Genomic DNA, 19,463 nt, shown 5'->3' with positions numbered 1-19,463 from the left:
AGCATTCAGGAAGATGTATCATTACTTCTAAGCATACACTCTGTCAGCTCCATCCAGATGCCAAAACTTTTCATTCAGAGAAGTTTAAGTAAATAACTTCAAAAAAGCAGATTTAAAAGTGCAGGCACTACAGATGTATGTCTCATTGCAGAAAAGAGATTGTCTCCCAGTCAAGCACATTGTGCACATCACATGAGGAAAAGAAAACCAAGAAAAAAAATCTACAAGGTAGATGTTTATATATAAACAAAGTTTATCAACACTGGTTTTTAGCCTTACAGGAAGTTTATTTATGTACACATGGTCAGTTTCTGTATTAATATATGGTTCTCTGCTTTCATAGGAGCTTGCGACTTACAATGTGTTATTTTAACCATAATCATTCCTATAGGCTTTTTCTTGGATCCGTGACACCATTCTTCGAGCATAGAAATCCCTATATTCCTCAGGTAGTTCTTCAAGTGTTTTCAAGGCCCTGTCCAAGATCTGTATAGCTCTAGAGGCTGCTGTGGGATCTTTATTTCCATAAGTGTCACTCTTATCATAGCACTCAGCAGGAAGGTGCTTCCAAAAGACATTCACTGCCACTCCAAATTCCTCAGAAATTACATTGTGGAACCACATAGCTGCAGAAAGAAAATGGCTACAATGAAGATTGCCATCTAAAACTTCCCTGTGACTCATGACAAGTGCCAGAATCACCGAAACTAAATCTAGTTGAGGAAAAGCCTCAACTACTGTGTTTTATTTATGGATACTCTTCCATAAATCTCCAAGTATATGACACTGTACCAAATTAACGAACATTTTCAAGACATTTTCATCCATCCACAGTTTCAGGCAAACAATTACTGAAGTAAAGAAATATTCAAACAAGTGGTAAATGTGTAGGACGAAAGTAAGGTATCTTCCTTCTTTACCTCACCCGTCTCTATTCTGCATTCAGATATCTGTTTTCACAGAATCAGCCCCTAATCTTGCACAGATTGTCCAAACATTAATGCAAACTACTGGTGTCAGCCAAATCACCCATGCAAGTTACTAATCTCTGGATAGTAAAGTCATGGGGCGGGGCTTTTCCTTTGAATCATAGGTATGGTTAAAGATACAAAGACACTTATATTTTGCCTCACCTAGTATAGTTCCAGGATAAATTTAATGTTATATCTATCTTTCATCAATTTTAAGCTAAAAGACAGAATGTTGTGCTTATTGCAGCTTAATCTCTTGATGTCTAAGACATCAGAAAAGTTTATTCTGAGAAATGAACCAAGAAGTTTCTGTCAGATTAGCAAGTGGGGCTGCATCTATCATCTCCATAATAGCCACATCACTTCTTAAAGATCTCCTTTTTTCAGTGTTAAATATCCGAGAACACTAACAAAGCTAGCACAGTTCTCTAAACTTAAAAATCCCTATACTCGCCAGTAGTTTTTAGAGTACTGAGTGCATCTAAGTTTGGAACAGCACACCTATTGACAAAGATAAATGAGTACCTGTATTGCATAGAAGAGGTCTGTGAACAATAGATATACCTTTAACTGCAATAACAAGATTTATTCCAAAGGAAAGAAACACAAATGGCAAGCTCAGAATTAAGTAACCAGTTAAGTAACCTGGAAGGTACTAACAAGTCACATGCCTCACAGTTTCTAAGTGAGGGAAGAACAGAAATGGCACTCAACTGAAATTCTGTCATTAGAAAACTCAGATCACAGAAGTAATTTATCTTTTGTTAGGCCAATTAGTACAGTTGGAAAAAAGATTTTGACAAAATCCTTAGATGCTCCTACTTATGACACAAAAATGCTTTAGCAATGCCATCCCTAGAAATGAGAAGTTGAAAATAAAGCTGTTTAAAAACACAACACAGTCAGGAACTATGTTACATACCTGGAATAAATAACACATCTCCTGCTTCTAGATAACACTCATAGCGCTTGGCTTTCACAAAAAGTGGGTATTTCTCAAAGTCTGGGTTATCAACATCCAGCACCTCCGATTTAGTACCTAGGAAAGTTTTCAAAAGTAATGAGTAGACAGTCCGACTCTTCCAAACAGTAACAAAACATTTACACACTGCTGGAAATGGTAGTTCTTGAATACAGTTTAATATTGGGTTATTGTTCTTTAACTCCTCTAAAAATCTGGCAAATCTGATGGCACTCCTCATTTACTGAAGAGGCATTCTCCTGTTGTCTGTGTTTCTCCTATAACCACACCCTTATTAACACTGAAAGACATTTCCTCTGACATTTAAAATGTCATTTTAAATCTGGATAGAGCACTGAACTCCACAGTTAGGTGGAGAAGACAGAACCAGGTAAAGCTTCCGTGCTCATTTTCAAGTTTCCTAGCTTGCCCCACTACAATTCTTAGCTTTGACTAAAGCAAACTCCATCAGAGTTAAGGGACAAAATCACCTTTTAAGTCAAGTTGTTGGTGATTTTCTTCCTATAGTGCAACACTTTTAAACCGGAAAGCCAACTATGATCACCGAAGTCCAAATGAAAGGTACGCGGCATACATACCTGATAAATATAAATATGGTACATCTTGAGGACTATATAAAACAACTCGTTTTCTCCCTGTTACTTGGATTAGTAAGTTATCCATTACCTGAAATGTGCATAGTAAAGAAGATGTCAGCCAAAAATTAAGAATGAATACATAGTCTGCAAATAATCTAAAACAGTGTCAATATAAAAAAGGGCATTAAAACCATCATATGTTAAGAATTAGCTTCCACATATAGTTAATCCAAAAAAAACCTCAAGAATGAGAGTTACTTTTTCTCTTAGCTGCGCATTCTTCACAAATACTCTATTTGGAAAAAAATACTTTCCGAAGCTTTACTTTTTTCCTTGTATAGGGATCAAGTTTTTATATCTTAAAACAAACTTACTATGCTTTAGATAACATAAACCAGCAAAATATATTTGGATTTTTTTCAATATTAGAAGAATTTTTCCTCCTACTAACAATGCAAAAAACACCTATTTTTCTTATAAGTATTTATTCAGAATTGCACTGTATAATGTTAGAAGACGTTTGTTATTTGGAGCCTACCACACCAAAGTAACAGACTGCCCAAATCATCATACAATTACCAATGAGACATTTTTCATTAAACAGATCTTTGTCAACAGGAACTTGTAACTTAGTATCTCAATCCCTCAACATCATCTGCAAATTTTTATGCTAATCACATTATTACCTACATCATAATGGGTCCATAGCTGTAATCCTGCTGAGCTGATGCGGAATACACTAGAGAAGAACTGTTCCTTATCAAAATACTCTGGAATCTGAACATCGTCTGCCAAAACAGGAAACTGCTTTCTGATATCTGCAACATCCTAAATCAAAAAGGACATAGAAGGAGAATTATCTGTGCACACTAAAATAGGAGAGCACCTTAATATCATTTTCCATCGTAGGGAACACAGGGCTAGAACATCAGCATTAGCAAATAACTGAAAATAATAATGCTTTTCATTCTTTCAGTGCTGACTTGGTCACCAGTATTAATAAAAGTCAGAGAGCTGCTTTCAACCATCACTGCTAGAAATCACACCGAAGAAGTGACTATCGGAAATCCTTTTATATTAGCTTACAACAGCTAGAGAATAGAACATGAAGGCTGTACTCTGGTGATCAGCTAAACTCTCATAACAACAACTTTTTGGACACTTAGGTTTAAATATTCTGACCTAAATCCAGGCAGATTCCTAACCCAAGTGGTAATAAATAAATTTTATGCCTGTACTACACAGACAGTAGATGACAACAGACTTTAAAAAATATTCCTAAACTGCTACTTCACAATATTAGAACCGCAATCTCAAGTAACCCACCTTCCTAGCATCTTCACCCACTGATCGCAAGTAGTACTTTTCATTCTGTAGATAATACAGAAAGAGAATTGTTTTGGTTTTAATATGAATTACAAATACACTTAAAGATTTACATTTTTTCATTAATCTAATTTGAGGTTTTATTAAAATATGATACAAAGAGATGACATTCACAAACTCAGCTACTTTGTTATACTGCCTTCACTCTACTGCTCCCTGCTGTTCATCTCAAGAAATGGGAAACGTCTATTGAGTAGAAGTGGGAGACTTGTCAGCTGCGTAAGCACTGCTTTTAATGTATTCAAAGCAAATGCAAATTATAACTTAAATTCCTTGTAATGCTGATGCAGTAAAGCTCTTTCAGTTGGCTTCAAATCTTACAGCATCCTATTTAGCATACAAGGTGAAAAGCATGTTTGGTTTCAGAACGGTTTGCTTGCTAATTAGTTACCTAAAAAATCCACACTTCGAACATCACTGCATAAAGATTGCCTCAAGTTTGCTACTCAAAAGTTATGTTACAATAAATCTGTATTTGCAATTTTATAGCAGATGTAATCAAACTCTAAAATATCTTCATGACTTTTTAATTACAAAACACCTGAATTACACACTTATTTTAAAGCAAGCTTTGATTTCTTAATTTGTGCTGGAACTTTTTCTCATGTAAACAGCTTTTGATAACAAAAACAGGATCCTTGAAGTTAATCATACTGTAAACACGCAAAACTATTTCCGAGAAGTTATTTTCCCTCAAGTTTTTCCCTTGGCTCCAAGCCACACAAACCAGTTAAATCTAAGATCAAGTGCTTTAGTGCAGCAAGACTTAAAATTAGAATTCTTTTTTTTTTCCCCTCCATATACTGGCAAAACTAATAGAAGAAGCTATGACACTAAGGAAGTTACCTCAGAAAGAAAGTACTCCTTGTGTTTGACTTCAGCTGCTCTTTGTACAAATTCATTAAAAGGCAGAGTTCTGAAATACAGATATTCAAATTCATACCGTGAATCAATGCAACAACACATAGTCTAAATTGTGGGCTTAAAATGATAAGCTCTCCTACCATATCTATTCTAACAGAAGATGCAATATGCTTTTTAAAATTTTGTTTATTTAACATGATGACTAAGCGTTTGCAGTGAATGTTGAAGTTAGAACTAAAACAGAAATCCTGTGCTACAAATCTTTCTGCTTTAGTAAATGGCCGTACTATAAATCCAAACAGAATCATGTAATTGTTGAGCCTGGAAGTAATCTCTGGAAATATTTCAACATCAAATTAGGTTTTTCATTATCTCCAAGGATGGAGATGTGCCTAAAAACACTTAGACAATTTCTCTTACAGTATGTCATTTTTCTGCTCATTTGCGGTGCATTTCTGCAAATCTGTAGAAAATTTCAGCATCAAAAACACTACAGCTGGGCTAAAGGGGAGCTACTGTGTCCCAAACAGTTTTAGGTATATAAACAGAATCTAAACTTCAAGAGTTTTTTTTTTTTTTAAAGGAAAAACTGAACTATCAGAAGTAGAGGAAAAAACTGTGGGTGATATACATGTTTACTTATGCATACGTATACATATGCATTTTCTTCTATGAATTTATTTATGAACAGATAAATATTGCCATTTGTAGGACTATGAAATTTATTCCTGTTTTCTGAACGTATCTGTACAGCTATATTTGCTACCTCAGCTGGGGAGAAGACAGGACTTTTATTATTTTTGATGATTTCTTTAGAGATTTCTTAGAATTTATTAAACATTACTTCTGAATATTTAAAAAAACACCAGGCATTAAAGCTTATCCCTCTGAAATCAGCATTACTGTTACATATTTATGTAAATAATAGCAATTTTTCATAAGGGCTACAGATTCTGTCCTTAGTTGATGGCTAGGTAGTAAACCAAACACACAAAGTAATACAATTGTTATGAATGTTGTGAATTCAATGTTATGTTCACTGAAGTTACTATCTCACGTTAAGTGCCACTGAATAACAACTACATTACATATAAATGTCAAGTCTCAGAGCAACCACCAGTTGCCTAGGATTAAGGAAAGACTTTCCTCAAGCAAAATTGCTCGTGATCCTCTACTTATACCTTCCACCAGAATACAACCTGCATCTCACAGTACTTAGACCAATTCTCTAAACACTTTAAGCCTGTTTACAGTAAACAAATACAAAAACCACTTAAGTCAACAAGAAAAAAATAACAAAATAAACCCTACTGACTTCAGTTGAACAATTATATCCTGCCCATTTACATTTTTTACTGAAGACAAGCGAGAGCACAGCTCCACAACAGATTAAAGTGATGCATGCTGGTACTGCCCTTGCTATTCACCCTAATCATTTTATCTCCTACCTGTTCTCCACTAGCAGTTATTTGAGCTAATAGTGAACCTACTCACCAAACTAAAACAACAGAAACACGTATTTCTGTACCACATCACAATACAACTGAACAAGTTCCAAAACCAACACAAAAACAAAACAGGAGCATACAGTTTACAACAGGACTGCAGTTGTATTTACTTGCATCACTTTAAAGTCATAGAACCCCATGCTAAGTCTTCAGTGTCGCTCTTCTTTTGGTTCTACTTCTTCTCCCTCTATATTAATATAGGGGACTTACTATGGAAAGGGTGAAAGCTTCCTGAATTTGTAATGAATTAGGTTAAAGTCATTAATTACTAACACCTGCTATAATGAAGCACCATCAAAGCACCTCCACATGGCTGTCTACAAAACTGCTAGAACTAGCACAGCTGATCAACTCACAGTAAGAGATACAACAAGAAACAAAACAGAGCAGGGGAAAGGAAATAGTTATTTGGTACAACCTCATTTCAAAGATTCCAAAGTTCATTGTGCAGTGAGCAGAATATAGCATGATTAAATGGTATTTTTCCCCTGAACAATGGGTAACACTCATAGGGACTTGTAGCTTGTTACATGTACAGCACATGCTTCCACCTTCCTAGAAGTTTAAGAAACTGAACACATCATCTTCCCTCTTCAGAAAAATAAAAAGCAACTAAAATAAAGGCATTTACCCTAGAAGAACAATACAACAAGTGAGATTACGTGAACTCTGAAGACAAGTTTTGTGAGCTATGCAAGAGGAACTTCAAGGGAGATCAAGGGTTTATGTGAGTTTTATCAACATTAAAGATCTGGTGAAAGAGATGTGGTATCCAGTAGCTTGAACATAATGGGAACTGCAAAGGCTAACTTTAAAAGTAGCTTAATTTAATTACTAACATCCCTCTGGAGTGGAATAGCATGTCTGCCACATGCCAGCGTCCAAAGAGGTTCAGATATATAGTGAATCAGAAACTGGCACTATTCAGTAACATTGAAAAGGCACCATACAATTAAAACAGACTAGCATATCATCTAATATCAATGCCAAGCTCAAATTTCCTACAGGAATGCTCTGTCAAAATCTCTTTACATAACATTTCTCCATGTCATCATTTTCAAGGTCCTGCTTGTCACCTTCTTTTACTCAGTATTTATTCATGGCATTGAGATATCTGTGGAACGAATGGAGGGGGAAATCAAGGACAGCACTTGGGTATGCTGTTGAAAGTTTTCACAAACGAGCTTCACATTCTCACCCTCGGCTTGAAACTATGCACTGTATTTCTGGAAGTTACAAGTATATGCCTTTAAATACAAAAGATTTTGGATTGAAGTACCTATAAACAAAGTTCTTACTGAGGAAATCCATCTGTGGTACTGCAGAAACATGAATCTTTACTTCTTTAGATCCTTCAGCTTGGCTCAGGTAATCTACTGTCCATTTGGTTGTGCAAGAGCCCAGTTCCATTCCTTTCAGCACTACTGGCTTTCTCTAAGGAAGAAAAAAACAGACAAACAAAAAAGGAAACAAAGGATGATTGCATCCAGTGGGAAAAAAAAAAAAAAACAGAAGTAATTTTAGAACTAAATATATGCAAACAACTCGATTGAATATCAGGATCTGCTACACAGTCACAACTATTCACAACTGAACAATGTGAATTAGAATGCTGAGTGTTGAAACAAGAGGCAGGAGGTCACAGAACTGCTTACCTATTTACTATATCCTCTTCCCTAGCAGGATAAGGAAGAACATGGAGAGGCAAAGACAATTTTAACATTTGTTGTATTCTAGGGCCATTGACGCATCTAGCTAGGCTAAGGAACAGTTGCAGTCATTCTAGCCTCAGCTAAGCAAAAAATAAGAGACCATAGATTTGTGGTATAGGCTGTGAGCTATACTGGTGATGTATGTCTTCAGAGAGCAGCTCTTTCCACCTGTGTTAAGCAGGATTGATCAAATGTACACACACACACAAAAGCCGCCTAATAGACTTTCAATTGGGATCTCAAATAAAGAACAAGGAAGCAATGGTGACAAAACAACAAAAAGCAATCTTTTTTTTTTCTTTTAACCATTGTTAAAGAAAATTAAGTCACCAATCACATGCCAGAGCTTTTCAGCAATTTGGAAGGAATTTGCCTCTAGAAATTCCTTGCTCCTAAGCTTACGTTCATTTTAATGGATCATGATGTAAGAAATTATCTTTAGTACCAGGCTTCTAACCCAAACTATTTCTGTTCACAGATTCACAGATTTCTCTAGGTTGGAAGAGACCTCAAGATCATCGAGTCCAACCTCCGACCTAACACTAAGTACTCCACTAAACCATATCCCTAAGCTCTACATCTAAACGTCTTTTAAAGACCTCCAGGGATGGTGACTCCACCACCTCCCTGGGCAGCCCGTTCCAATGCTTAATAACCCTTTCGGTAAAGAAGTACTTCCTAACATCCAACCTAAAACTCCCCTGTCGCAACTTTAGCCCATTCCCCCTCGTCCTGTCACTAGGCACGTGGGAGAATAGACCAACCCCCACCTCTCTACAGCCTCCTTTCAGGTAACTGTAGAGAGCGATGAGGTCGCCCCTGAGCCTCCTCTTCTCCAGGCTGAACAAGCCCAGCTCCCTCAGCCGCTCCTCGTAAGACTTGTTCTCCAGACCCCTCACAAGCTTGGTCGCCCTTCTCTGGACTCGCTCGAGCACGTCCATGTCCTTCCTGTAGCGAGGGGCCCAAAACTGAACACAGTACTCGAGGTGCGGCCTCACCAGAGCCGAGTACAGGGGCACAATCACTTCCCTCGACCTGCTGGCCACACTGCTTCTTATACAGGCCAGGATGCCGTTGGCCTTCTTGGCCACCTGAGCACACTGCTGGCTCATATTCAGCTGACTATCCACCAATACTCCCAGGTCCTTCTCGGCCAGGCAGTTTTCCAGCCACTCATCTCCCAGCCTGTAGCTCTGCTTGGGGTTGTTGCAGCCCAGGTGCAGGACCCGGCACTTGGCCTTGTTGAACTTCATGCAGTTGACCTCAGCCCATCGCTCCAGCCTATCCAGATCCTCCTGCAGAGCCTTCCTGCCCTCGAGCAGATCGACACACGCACTTAGCTTGGTGTCATCTGCAAACTTACTGAGGGTGCACTGGACGCCCTCATCCAGATCATCAATAAAGATATTAAAGAGGACTGGCCCTAGTACCGAGCCCTGGGGGACTCGACTAGTGACCGGACTAGTGTTCCTCTAGTGAAGGGAACATCCCATCTCCAACTAATTGCTTTGGAAAGCAGGTTTATTTCTCCGTAAGTTACTTGTGAAACGATACACCTCCCCGAGGCAGATGGCACCTCCAGTCAGGCCTTAAGTGAAACACCTGCGGCCACACTCCGCTTGCAAGCAGCCCTCTACAGGGACTGAACCAAGACTTCCCCCAGCAACTGCGAAAGAGGAGGCCGCGTACAAAAAGCCGAACCCTGACCTGGGCTCCTCTCTGGGAGGGCTGCGGGGCCGTACCTGGGGGTAGACGTCCTGCAGGAAGCGCTCCCGGCCCACGCCGCCCAGGCTAGGCACCGCCACCGCCTCCTGCCCCCGCTGCGCCATGCTCGCTGCCGGTCCGGCGCCCGCCGGTCCCCCCGGCCCCCCCGGCAAGGGGCGCCCGGAGCGCAGCGCGGCGGCGGAACGGGGGGAGCCGCCTGTGTTTCCCGTTGAGCGCACGGAACGGCCGCGCTGAGGGACGGGAGGGGGCACGGCCGCCGCCATGATGGCGCTGCGCGGGGTTGCCGGGCCCAGCCGCTGGCTGGGGCGGGCGCTCGCGGCTCCGGGGGCGGCCCGGGCCCCGCCGGTCGCCTCCGCCGTCTCGGCCCTGGTCCCGGCCTGGAACTGGGTCCGCCGCCCGGCGGGGCCCCGGCCGCTCGGGTCCGCCGCCCGCTTCGCCAGCACACAGGGGCGTGGGCCAGAGGCCGAGGGGCCGCGGCGGCGGGTGGTGGTGGTGCGGATCACCAGCCCGCTGGCCTGGCTGCGCACCCGCTGTTACTACCTGCTCATCCGCCTCTACTTCGACCCCGAGTTCAGCGTCGAGGAGTTCACGCGGGGCGCCAAGCAGGTGAGGGGGCGGGCGGGCTGCCGGGAGCCCCTCATCTTGTGTGGGGGGCGCCCGTCATTAGAAGAGCCCCAAAAAACGGTGGCAGCCGCCCAGTGAGGAGAGTCTGAGGAGAGCCCCGCAACGAGCTCTGCCTTTCGGCCTGCGTCGGTGCGCGCCGGCCTCGTCCCGAGGCCCGCTGGCTGCCGGCGGTGCCCTGATGCCTTGCAGCTCACCTGTCAGGTATAGGCGGCTTTCTGCCTGTGTCCTGAAGTGCCTCACGGCTGGGGGAAGCCAGAGTGGCCAGAAGCGTGGGTTGTCTCCCCCATCTGAGGGAGAGTTTGCAAGGTTTTGTTTTATTTCTCTAGATCCCAAAGTCATATATTCTACTATCCCATGAAGTAGTATAAAGAAAAGCATTTCTTAATATTTTAGGGATTTTAGGATGATATATATGTTATTGTAGCTGTTTTTCTTGTAAAATTATGAAGGTTAGGCGGTTGTAGAATTGTTTCATATATCTGCTTTTCCAAGATTATGAACCTGACAACCCATGTCAACAAAATGCGTCAGTTCTCAAAGCTGGTCATGGAAAACTAGTACTGCTAGCAGTGAAATGTAAGTTATTGTGTTTGATTAAAAAAGAAACAGAAAAACAGATGATGAGGACAATGTTAATATGTTTGAGACCTTTAAAAAAAAACCACATAAGTTGCAGTGTGTGGAGACCTACCTGTTTTACTTTGCCCTGTTCTTGTTTATTTTTACTTTAAGGCCTTAAACATGCTGTCAGCATTTAACAAGCACAATATTTGCACGCACAGAGGTGTTGTATGTAATTATACCTACAGAATTAAGGAAAAAGGGATGTTGTGTTCCTCCCAGGTTTAGGGACTAGACTAGATTTATAAATTATTTTTTTTTAGATCTGAGCTTCTGTTTTGACTGACACTGGGCTAAGAAAAGGTGCAGGTTAGGGAGGAGAATACTTACAGGGAAAGACACAGTTTGAATTACCAGAAGAAAGAAAGAATAAAAACAATTCATAGGTTACTGCAATTTTTTTATTAAGACATTAATTTGCCTGCAGAAAGTTTCATGCTCTAAATAAGGTGGAAAAGAAACCTTATGTTTTTATCAGCTAATAGAATAACATTTTTTTTTAAAGCTGGAGGGGTCCCATATCAATGTTGATATACTCTGCAAGCAGTGTAGACTTAAATCATGGAATATTTAGGTAGCCTGTCCTATAATGATGGATTTGTCTGAAAAAATAAGCTAATCTAAAATTCATGTATTATTTCTCTCTTTTTTTGGTAGGCCTTTTCTGTTGTTTCACAGCTGCTGTCTCAGCGTAAACTTGATCTGCTAGATGGACTTGTGTCAGCAGAGGTAAGTGCTTCCCATCTCTAGTTCTGCCAATTGATATTTTCCATTATGAAGCAATATGTATTCAGCCTGTCAGTATCTACAAGCACTGCCAGTTTGGTTTAAATGGGGAAAAACAGCATAACATTGAATAGGGTGATTGTCTTGCAGCTTTTTGTTTAATTTCAAGGCATGAAAATTAATTTAGAGTTACTGTATAGGAAAATAATAATAATAATGTCCTTGCCACTAAGCATAGGGACCAATTGCCAAAAAGATTGCTGGTGTACCAGAAGGGATTTGAAAGTTGGTGGATTTGCATACCCCTGTTGGTGTAAGCAGATAGCTGAAACTTTCAGTGTGTGCACCAGAATTCAGATGAAGGAACTGATTTGTGTTCTTCATTGCTGCCCCAATACATTCCCACCACAGGCATATCATATAGCCAGTTCTTGGTCTCAACTGGGAGGCCTCAGTCTTTTGTCATGGTCGCAGGAACATGACTGACCTGGCTAGTTAAATAACAGTGTTGTCTGTGTTCTATATCTTTGTGAATTTTTAATTGCTGAAGTTCTCTTGGCCTTCCCAGAGGACAGAGGTAGCAGATGCATCAGATTCAAGTGGAGAATATGCCTCAGGTCTGTGTCTGCCCTGTTAATGGATGTTAATGGATGTCAGCTTGGCCTGTCCTATTGGTACTCATGCCTTTGCAACAAAAATGTTGTCACTGTTCTAGTACATCCCCACTGGACAATCTAACCTCTTCTTTAAGCAGAGATAGGAATAAAATGTGAGTAATAATAATAAAATAGTTGCTTTGAAAGAGTATCTCCTCTTCCTCTGCTCGCCTTAAATTCTTCAGGTGATTAGGGATAATATTGCTCCAGAGACTCATAATGTGTGTAGTGGCTGAAGCTCTGATACTACACTACTTAATTGCTTTGTCCAGTGGAATTTATACCTACCATGCACTAGAAGCCAGTGTCTTCTAGTGAAGATGCCTCTTGCTTCCACATGACCTCTGGATTTGCCTATTTTTCCAAAGGGGCAATTCAAGTTAGGATTAAAAACTGAATACAGGTTAAAAACGTGCTGCATGGCTTCATCCTTCTTGGTGATGCTTCTGTTCAAGTAGTGCACCACACCCTTTCTATTTAACACAGTTGTGTAGATTTTTAGGATGCTCAAATACTATGGCTGTGAATGTGATGTGCAACTTAAGTCCTAGAGGAATGGTTTTCCAGTCTTTTCTGATTGGCAAATGTCTAAACATTTTCCAGTGGGAATGTGGATCCTGAAATGGCAAAGATAAACTTAGTGGTAATGGAACAGATTTACAAAGAAATTTGTGAGAACTGAGAAATGATTGAATCAAAAGCTAAAGAATATCCCATATAGAGAAGTCAGCAGTGCGAAGGCAGAGTGTAAGTATGATTGTGGAAGTAAACTTAACTGCTATTTTCTGGGTTTACATGCATTGCTTTGAAACTTCTGTTTTGACAATATCTTTTCTAATCATTTTTTGAAATACTCTCATTGGTTTGAGTATTAAATGAATCTTGTTTAATATTGTTAATTAGGGCTTGGGAGAGCCTGGTGCTTTTTCACTTCCCATCTTGTATGTTATACGATGTTATACAAATGCTATAGCAATAGGTTTCATTTTATTAACTGTAGTAGATAAGGTTGCTAGTCCAATTTCCTAGTGGAAAAATTAAGTGAGATTTTCTGAATTTAGGTACTTCAGGTGCTGAAGGAAAAGATTTCCTTACTCTCTGACAACCACAGGGATGCTTTAGCAGCTGACATTGATGCAATCATGTACACGACAGAAGGAGATATTCGCATTTACTACGATGATGATGGTATGTTTAGAATTCTAAAACGTCTCAGCAATGGGCAGTCTTTTTCCTGGTTTTGCTCACAGCAGGCATTCTCTTTATAGCTGTGTTTTTGAATTCTTCTCATTCCTTGTTCTTCTGTTTATAGTTCATCTGTATATATAGTTTTCTGATTTCCTTTTAAACCAGAACCTGAGATGTTAGTAAGTTACTATTTGTTACTGAGGTACTGTTTTGACTTCTGTAGGTTTTGCTTGTTCCTCTTAGCTAATTTCAAGTTTAGTTTTCAGTTCTTAATCTGAAACCACTCAGACAAATTATTCTACTATATACAGAAAGCTGGTTGCTTCAGCAGTGAAAATATATCTTCCAGGAATAATAATGGGGTCTAGATAAATAAATTTTTCTCTCTTCATATCTATTCTGCTTTATAAATGGCTTTATTGTTCATTATTTTGTTATACATTCTTTCTGGCTGAAGTCAGTTACCCTTCCTCAGCCTCGGTAGAATATATGTTACACAGCAAATATTTCTATTTGGCCAAAATGACATCTACGTTATGCTTTATTTCCAACAGGCAGAAAGTTTGTTAGTATCCTGATGCGTTTCTGGTATCTGAATGGAGCTAACCTACCTGATGAAGTACCAGGTGAAACCAAAGTTTTCCAAATTGTGTTTGGAGATGAAAGCACAAAAGAAAAAAGGCATCTTTTAACAGCAAACTATGAGTAAGTCTCCTTGCCCCTTGTATGTACATGGGCTAGTTTTATGGAAACTAGTTTGGCAACTGAAAACATTCACACTGTGCCACTGCAGAACTTGGTATGTTTTAGTTTACCTTGTTTCTAAATGAAGCTAGTTCTTATCCAGCTTTCCAGTCCCTATTGTAGGGCCAAACTTTTAAAATACCCTTTAAAGTCATTATGTTATTGTCTTGCGTCTGAGTTGAGATTAACGGGAACTCTGTCAGGAGGAGCAATATTTGTAGCACTGTGTGAGTCTTCTGATCATTTCCTGTGCTGCTTCTGCAGCTTTCAGGAAAAAGGCCAATGTCAGTCCTTGGTTCCCACTTCTTGTAGCACAAGTAACAGCAGTGCAGTCAAGTGAAGCAGTCAAGTGCAGTGCTGTTGACTTATTTCCTATACAGAAGTCAACAGTTAGCTGAAGTGAGTAGCCTGTGAAAGAGGAAATTATTTAGCCATATGCTTTCTGCAGAAAGAGCAAAGCAAGCATCACTTGGTGTTCAGATAATTCATGCCACTCTGATCTAAGCCCTTAAAGCTCATGTTAGTCATGTGGATGTATTGTCATAAGAATTATTATAAATAATGCCTCTGCTAGTGTACTCATGGCAAATCGATGTGGAAATATCTGCACAGTTTGTGAAATGTACTGAAAATAATTCTCAGAAGTTTGAAAAAGTGAGGAGTTCTGTGTGAGAAATGCAGTATAATCAGTTACCTCTACACTCATATTTGAAATGGAGAGGCTGTGGGGGTCTAGATGATGAGAAGCTCAAAAAGAAAGGAAATGCTCTGAGGATACCAGCAATTTTTGCATGAATGCATTTTCCTGGATCCATCCATTACCCAATTCCATCATCTTCTGTACAATTGGAGGCTTCTGAGGCTACCATTTATCTCAAGAGCCTGACTTTAAGGCCTAATGTATCTGTTCCTAATCCCCAGCAGAGCAGTCGTTGCAAGTAGATAATCCTTCTATCTACTATGCTGACCTAAACTCAAACTAGCAAAGATACCTCAAGCTTTGGAAGCCTAGTAATAAGTATTAGGATGTCTGGAGAAGACAGTTTTGAGGAGTGGATTGGCATATCATAGTAAAACAATGATGTTAGAGCACTCTTGTTCACAACATGCATGTTAATTGGGATTGTGAATATTCAGCTTGAGGCTCAGACACCGTTAGATGACAAGCAGTCAAAATTGACATGCTTGGGGAAGAAGGCATTAATGACTACAAAAAGAAGATATAAGATTCTTTGAAAATAGGGGTTGAATGTCTTCATTTTCCTGTCAACTGTGGAATTTACTCTTAGGTTCAGTACTATTGCTAGCTGGATCTTTGTGTTTCTGAAAATGTATTACTTTATTAGTATTTAAAGTATAATTTCAGTGAAAATGATTTTTTTTAAGGTAGAATGCATAGCACACTATTTTGCTTTATAATGCAGTTTCCATCGTACTAAATCGAAACCCTTTATTTAGAGATGAGCTGCCACAAAGCTATAATCTTGGTTACTGGTATGAAAGCTGAGTGCTGTTTTGATATCAGGGTCTTTACTGTTGCTGCTTGATCCTGTCTGTGGGACCTGAACGAAAACACTGAAGTCAGTGCACTTTGTTTCTTGCTAAAGAATTAATTTTGATCTTCCATTTTGGGGCATAAGCATCAAAGCCTAAAGAGCTTCCACAGAAATAACAAAGAAGTAAAATATTTCTTCATGGTTTCTTGTTGCTGTTACTATCTCTTCAGGGATTAAGTAGATTTTAATAACTCTTCACTTAACTGTGTTGCCTTTTCCAGGTTCCAAAGGGAATTTACAGAAGGAGCAAAACCGGACTGGACAATTACACGGATTGAGCATCCAAGGCTATTAGAATAAATACCTTCTACAGTGTCTTTACATTATGACCATTATTAATTATAAATATTCTGATTTAACAAGTATCAGACATTTTTGGTGTCTTTTTTGCTCTCCCCCCAAAAGAGAAAAAGAAATTATATATTTAATTTCCCAAAATTTTCTGAAATTTAAGCTATGCTGAAGAATTACAATAAAGCCTTTTGCCTGGAACGGGCTGGTACAGGTTTAATTGGTACTATTGCTCATTCAAGGCACACTTTCCTCATAGATGGCGCACTTTCACATGGGCCAGTATCATGGGTATGCTGACTTATGTTCTGAGAAGAAATGGTACTACTTGAAGATAAACAGCACTTTCATGGCTAATGGCCCTTCTGAGTTATTTTCATGTATTTTTTTTCCCTAGGGACTGTACAGTATGTAACTGAATAATATGCAAGATGAGATAGAGGTAGATGGACTTCTTAGATTGTCTAGCTTCAACAGTTCATTTTGAGGTAATTTTACTATTGAATGTATTTTAGATTAAGAAGCTTAGAGCCGTTATTAATGTTTGGTGTAAGACTGGAATAAGAAAAAAATTTTAACAATGCACTGGGAAAATAGATCAGAGTTTTTTGATAATAAAAGCAACATTCCTTTCAATTCAGTAACATGCAGACAATTCCAAGTTCAGAGGTTTATGATAGAATAATCAGTCTAAAACCTGAATTCAAGAGGACCTGTCGGTGTAGCTAAATTAAATCCTCTGTTGTAGGTGCTTGTAGAAGAGAGGAGCAAATTGTTACAATTGGATGTTGCAAATTACCAATTTCCAAGTTCTCACGTTATCTGTTTGTGGAATGCAATTCCTGGTCTTTATAGCTTGAGATTTTTAAATGCAGTTCAACAGGAGTTCATAACAGTTTTCATATTCCTCATTTCAGCTTTAATGATAAAGCTAACTTTCTCCCCAGGCGTGTTTTAGAGATTTGTTGAGTGATTTAAAAATGTAAGGTATAATTAGTGTGATTGACAGTAAACAAAGTTTCAGAGTTCAGATCCATTGATAGAATATCGTAATGGCGAGAACGTTTAAAGCTTGTCAGTAAGTTTTCATGTCAAATACTGACAAGATAGTAACAGTATTTTGCTCTTAGCAGCAGCAACCTAACTTTATAATGGAGAATTTTAATTAGCATCTGGACAAAGTTCAGTGTTGACAGCCTTGTCTTCAGGGGAGAAACACAATCCTGTGTTAAAATTACATGTAATTGTTTTGTATGTGGTCAGTCTGGAAGTTTGAAGCAAACTGAAAATTGTTTATTCTGTGGCAATTTGCTAGCGTGATGCTAAGTGGTAACATGTCCAGTTTGGCCAGCCAGTGGTGTGGTGCGAGGAGATGCAATCTTCAGCTCTTGTTTAACATAGTCACAGGAGAAATAAGCAGAACAGTAGTGAAGGGCGCAGGTGCACTTCTAAAAAGTCTTTTTTATGGAGCAAGAGAAGACAAAACTGTTTTTAGGGAAATAATCTGTATTCAGGAGTGCTTTTCACATTAAAGAGTTTATCTAGAAGTTCTGGTATATCTCTTTGAATTGGATTATTTTATTTATATCTTTTGCTCGATTAGATGTATCAGAATGGCAGACTGTCCTGAGTGAGGAGGGATTGCCTTTTTATTACTGAGTGCTCCATTTTTGATAGAAAAGGCAGAGCAGCCCCTTCCATATGATTTAACAGTGAAAAAAATGTAATCTTTAACACTTTGATTTTCTTCCACTGTAAAACGGTGACTTGGTGTAAACATGTCCAAAGCTGATAACAGAGTTTTGTTGAGGAATAAGATGTCATTGGAAATCTGCATGCTCTGTGCTTTTGAAGTTGAGTTTGTCTTGTGTTTTTGGGGGACTTTTTGGGTTGTTTTTCCTTTAATCTCCATTAACAAAATTGTCCTGGAGACTATAAATCTCAGACCTGTAGTAGCTTTGCATGAGCTACAGGTGGCTGTGTCAATAGCTCCTAAGAAAATGGAAGCTGTAACCAACTGACATGCTAATTTTAGAGAATAATTTGTTCCCTTTTCAGGAGAACCTGTTTCTAAACCCCCCAAAGAGTCTCGAAATAATGAAATTTTACAGGAGGAATCAAACAGTTTAGTCTTCTAGATTCATTATATCATTACCTTGCATTTCCCTTAACTCAAAAAAGGCATTTCAGATTTTCTACGCCCTTAAAACTTGTCTCATGCAGTTTTTAGATGACAGTGGCACAAGGTGTTTGCTGTCATTGTACTGTTGGGAAATATTACTGTACGGTGATACTGGTTTTTCAGATTTTCTCCTTGTTTTGGCATAACACAAAATGGCTACCTTGCTGTTTGCTGTCAAGAACAGATTTTCCTGTGGGCATGAGATGAAATGAATATGTTTTAAGGGATCGAGACTATGGGGAATATATTTTCTCTCACGTCTCAACTAAGTATTTTTACAGGAGAAATCAAAATTTTATGGGATGACTTCGTAATGCAAGTCATGTTGTCGTTAGCCTGTGTTCCATTGCTGTCATTCCTAAAGTAAATACTTATTTTTCATAATAAAAGTAAAGCTTCATTGTGAATGAATTAGGCAACCTTAGAACAAAATGAAAAAGCTTACCTCCTAGCTTAGTATTCTACTAAAAAATATAGACACTTTTCTAGTCTCTTAATATTTATTATTGCCTGAATTATGATGGATAGCATAAGAATTAAAAGACCAGAATGCTTGTTCTGCACACAACAGTATCGATGAATATTATAACCATTACCAAGCTTTTGCTTTTTTTTTTCTAACCAGAATTGAGATAAAGACATGTGTGATATTATGACAGGTAGAATGCCAGTTGTCTTTGGGCTTGAGCTTTTTAATTCGTTTAGTTGTCTAAGGGATTTTTTTTCCATTTTTTGTTAACTATAGCTGGCTTTGAAATACACTTTAACATTCACTGTAGTCATTTGTATATATGTAGACCTCCAATACTGCAATAATCCTAGATGTCTACATTTTTTTCCCTTGTGTGAAAATCTTCAAGAGCAAGTTAATTGCAAGTCTTGTTCTTAAACCAGTATTATTTAGTGGACGGTGTTAGCTTGCGGAAATACTTCTCTTTGATGTTTAAGGCAAAATGAGAACTTCTGGTTTTTATGTTGTCAGCCAAAACTAGGTACTCCAACCTCTTATTGTCTAAAGTAAGAAATGAATTTTAGTGAATACATTTCTCTATGCCATAAAGATCATCCCAAGTTCTTCTGGCAAAAAGGAGTAAAGGATTGCCTGCTTCATCTTCATCTTCATCCAAGACTTTACAGGTGGAGTTGAAG

At 38.9% G+C, this 19,463-nt stretch overlaps 2 protein-coding genes across 2 annotated transcripts; one reads left to right on the top strand and one right to left on the bottom strand.

Annotated features, from left to right (window-relative positions):
- Positions 1–266: 266 nt before the first annotated feature.
- TYW5 (tRNA-yW synthesizing protein 5) lies at positions 267–9,989 on the bottom strand (the record flags this gene model as incomplete). Its single annotated transcript, XM_080599727.1, has 8 exons — positions 267–626; positions 1,894–2,010; positions 2,532–2,619; positions 3,222–3,359; positions 3,858–3,902; positions 4,764–4,833; positions 7,569–7,723; positions 9,744–9,989. 8 exons carry the CDS (start codon positions 9,987–9,989, stop codon positions 370–372), a joined length of 1,116 nt encoding a protein of 371 aa, XP_080455853.1. The 3' UTR covers positions 267–369.
- On the top strand, positions 9,988–16,203 carry MAIP1 (matrix AAA peptidase interacting protein 1; the record flags this gene model as incomplete). The annotated part of the gene is made up of 5 exons (XM_080599728.1): positions 9,988–10,332; positions 11,629–11,700; positions 13,415–13,541; positions 14,096–14,246; positions 16,063–16,203. The coding sequence occupies 5 exons, from the start codon at positions 9,988–9,990 to the stop codon at positions 16,139–16,141; spliced, it is 774 nt and encodes a 257-aa protein (XP_080455854.1). The 3' UTR covers positions 16,142–16,203.
- Between the last annotated feature and the right edge of the window lie 3,260 nt (positions 16,204–19,463).

Source organism: Anser brachyrhynchus (assembly GCF_964034855.1).
Source record: "Anser brachyrhynchus genome assembly, chromosome: 7".
Classification (NCBI taxonomy): Eukaryota; Metazoa; Chordata; class Aves; order Anseriformes; family Anatidae; genus Anser; species Anser brachyrhynchus.
The sequence above is the reverse complement of the archived record's forward strand: the minus strand, read 5'-3'. Positions and strand labels throughout refer to the sequence as shown.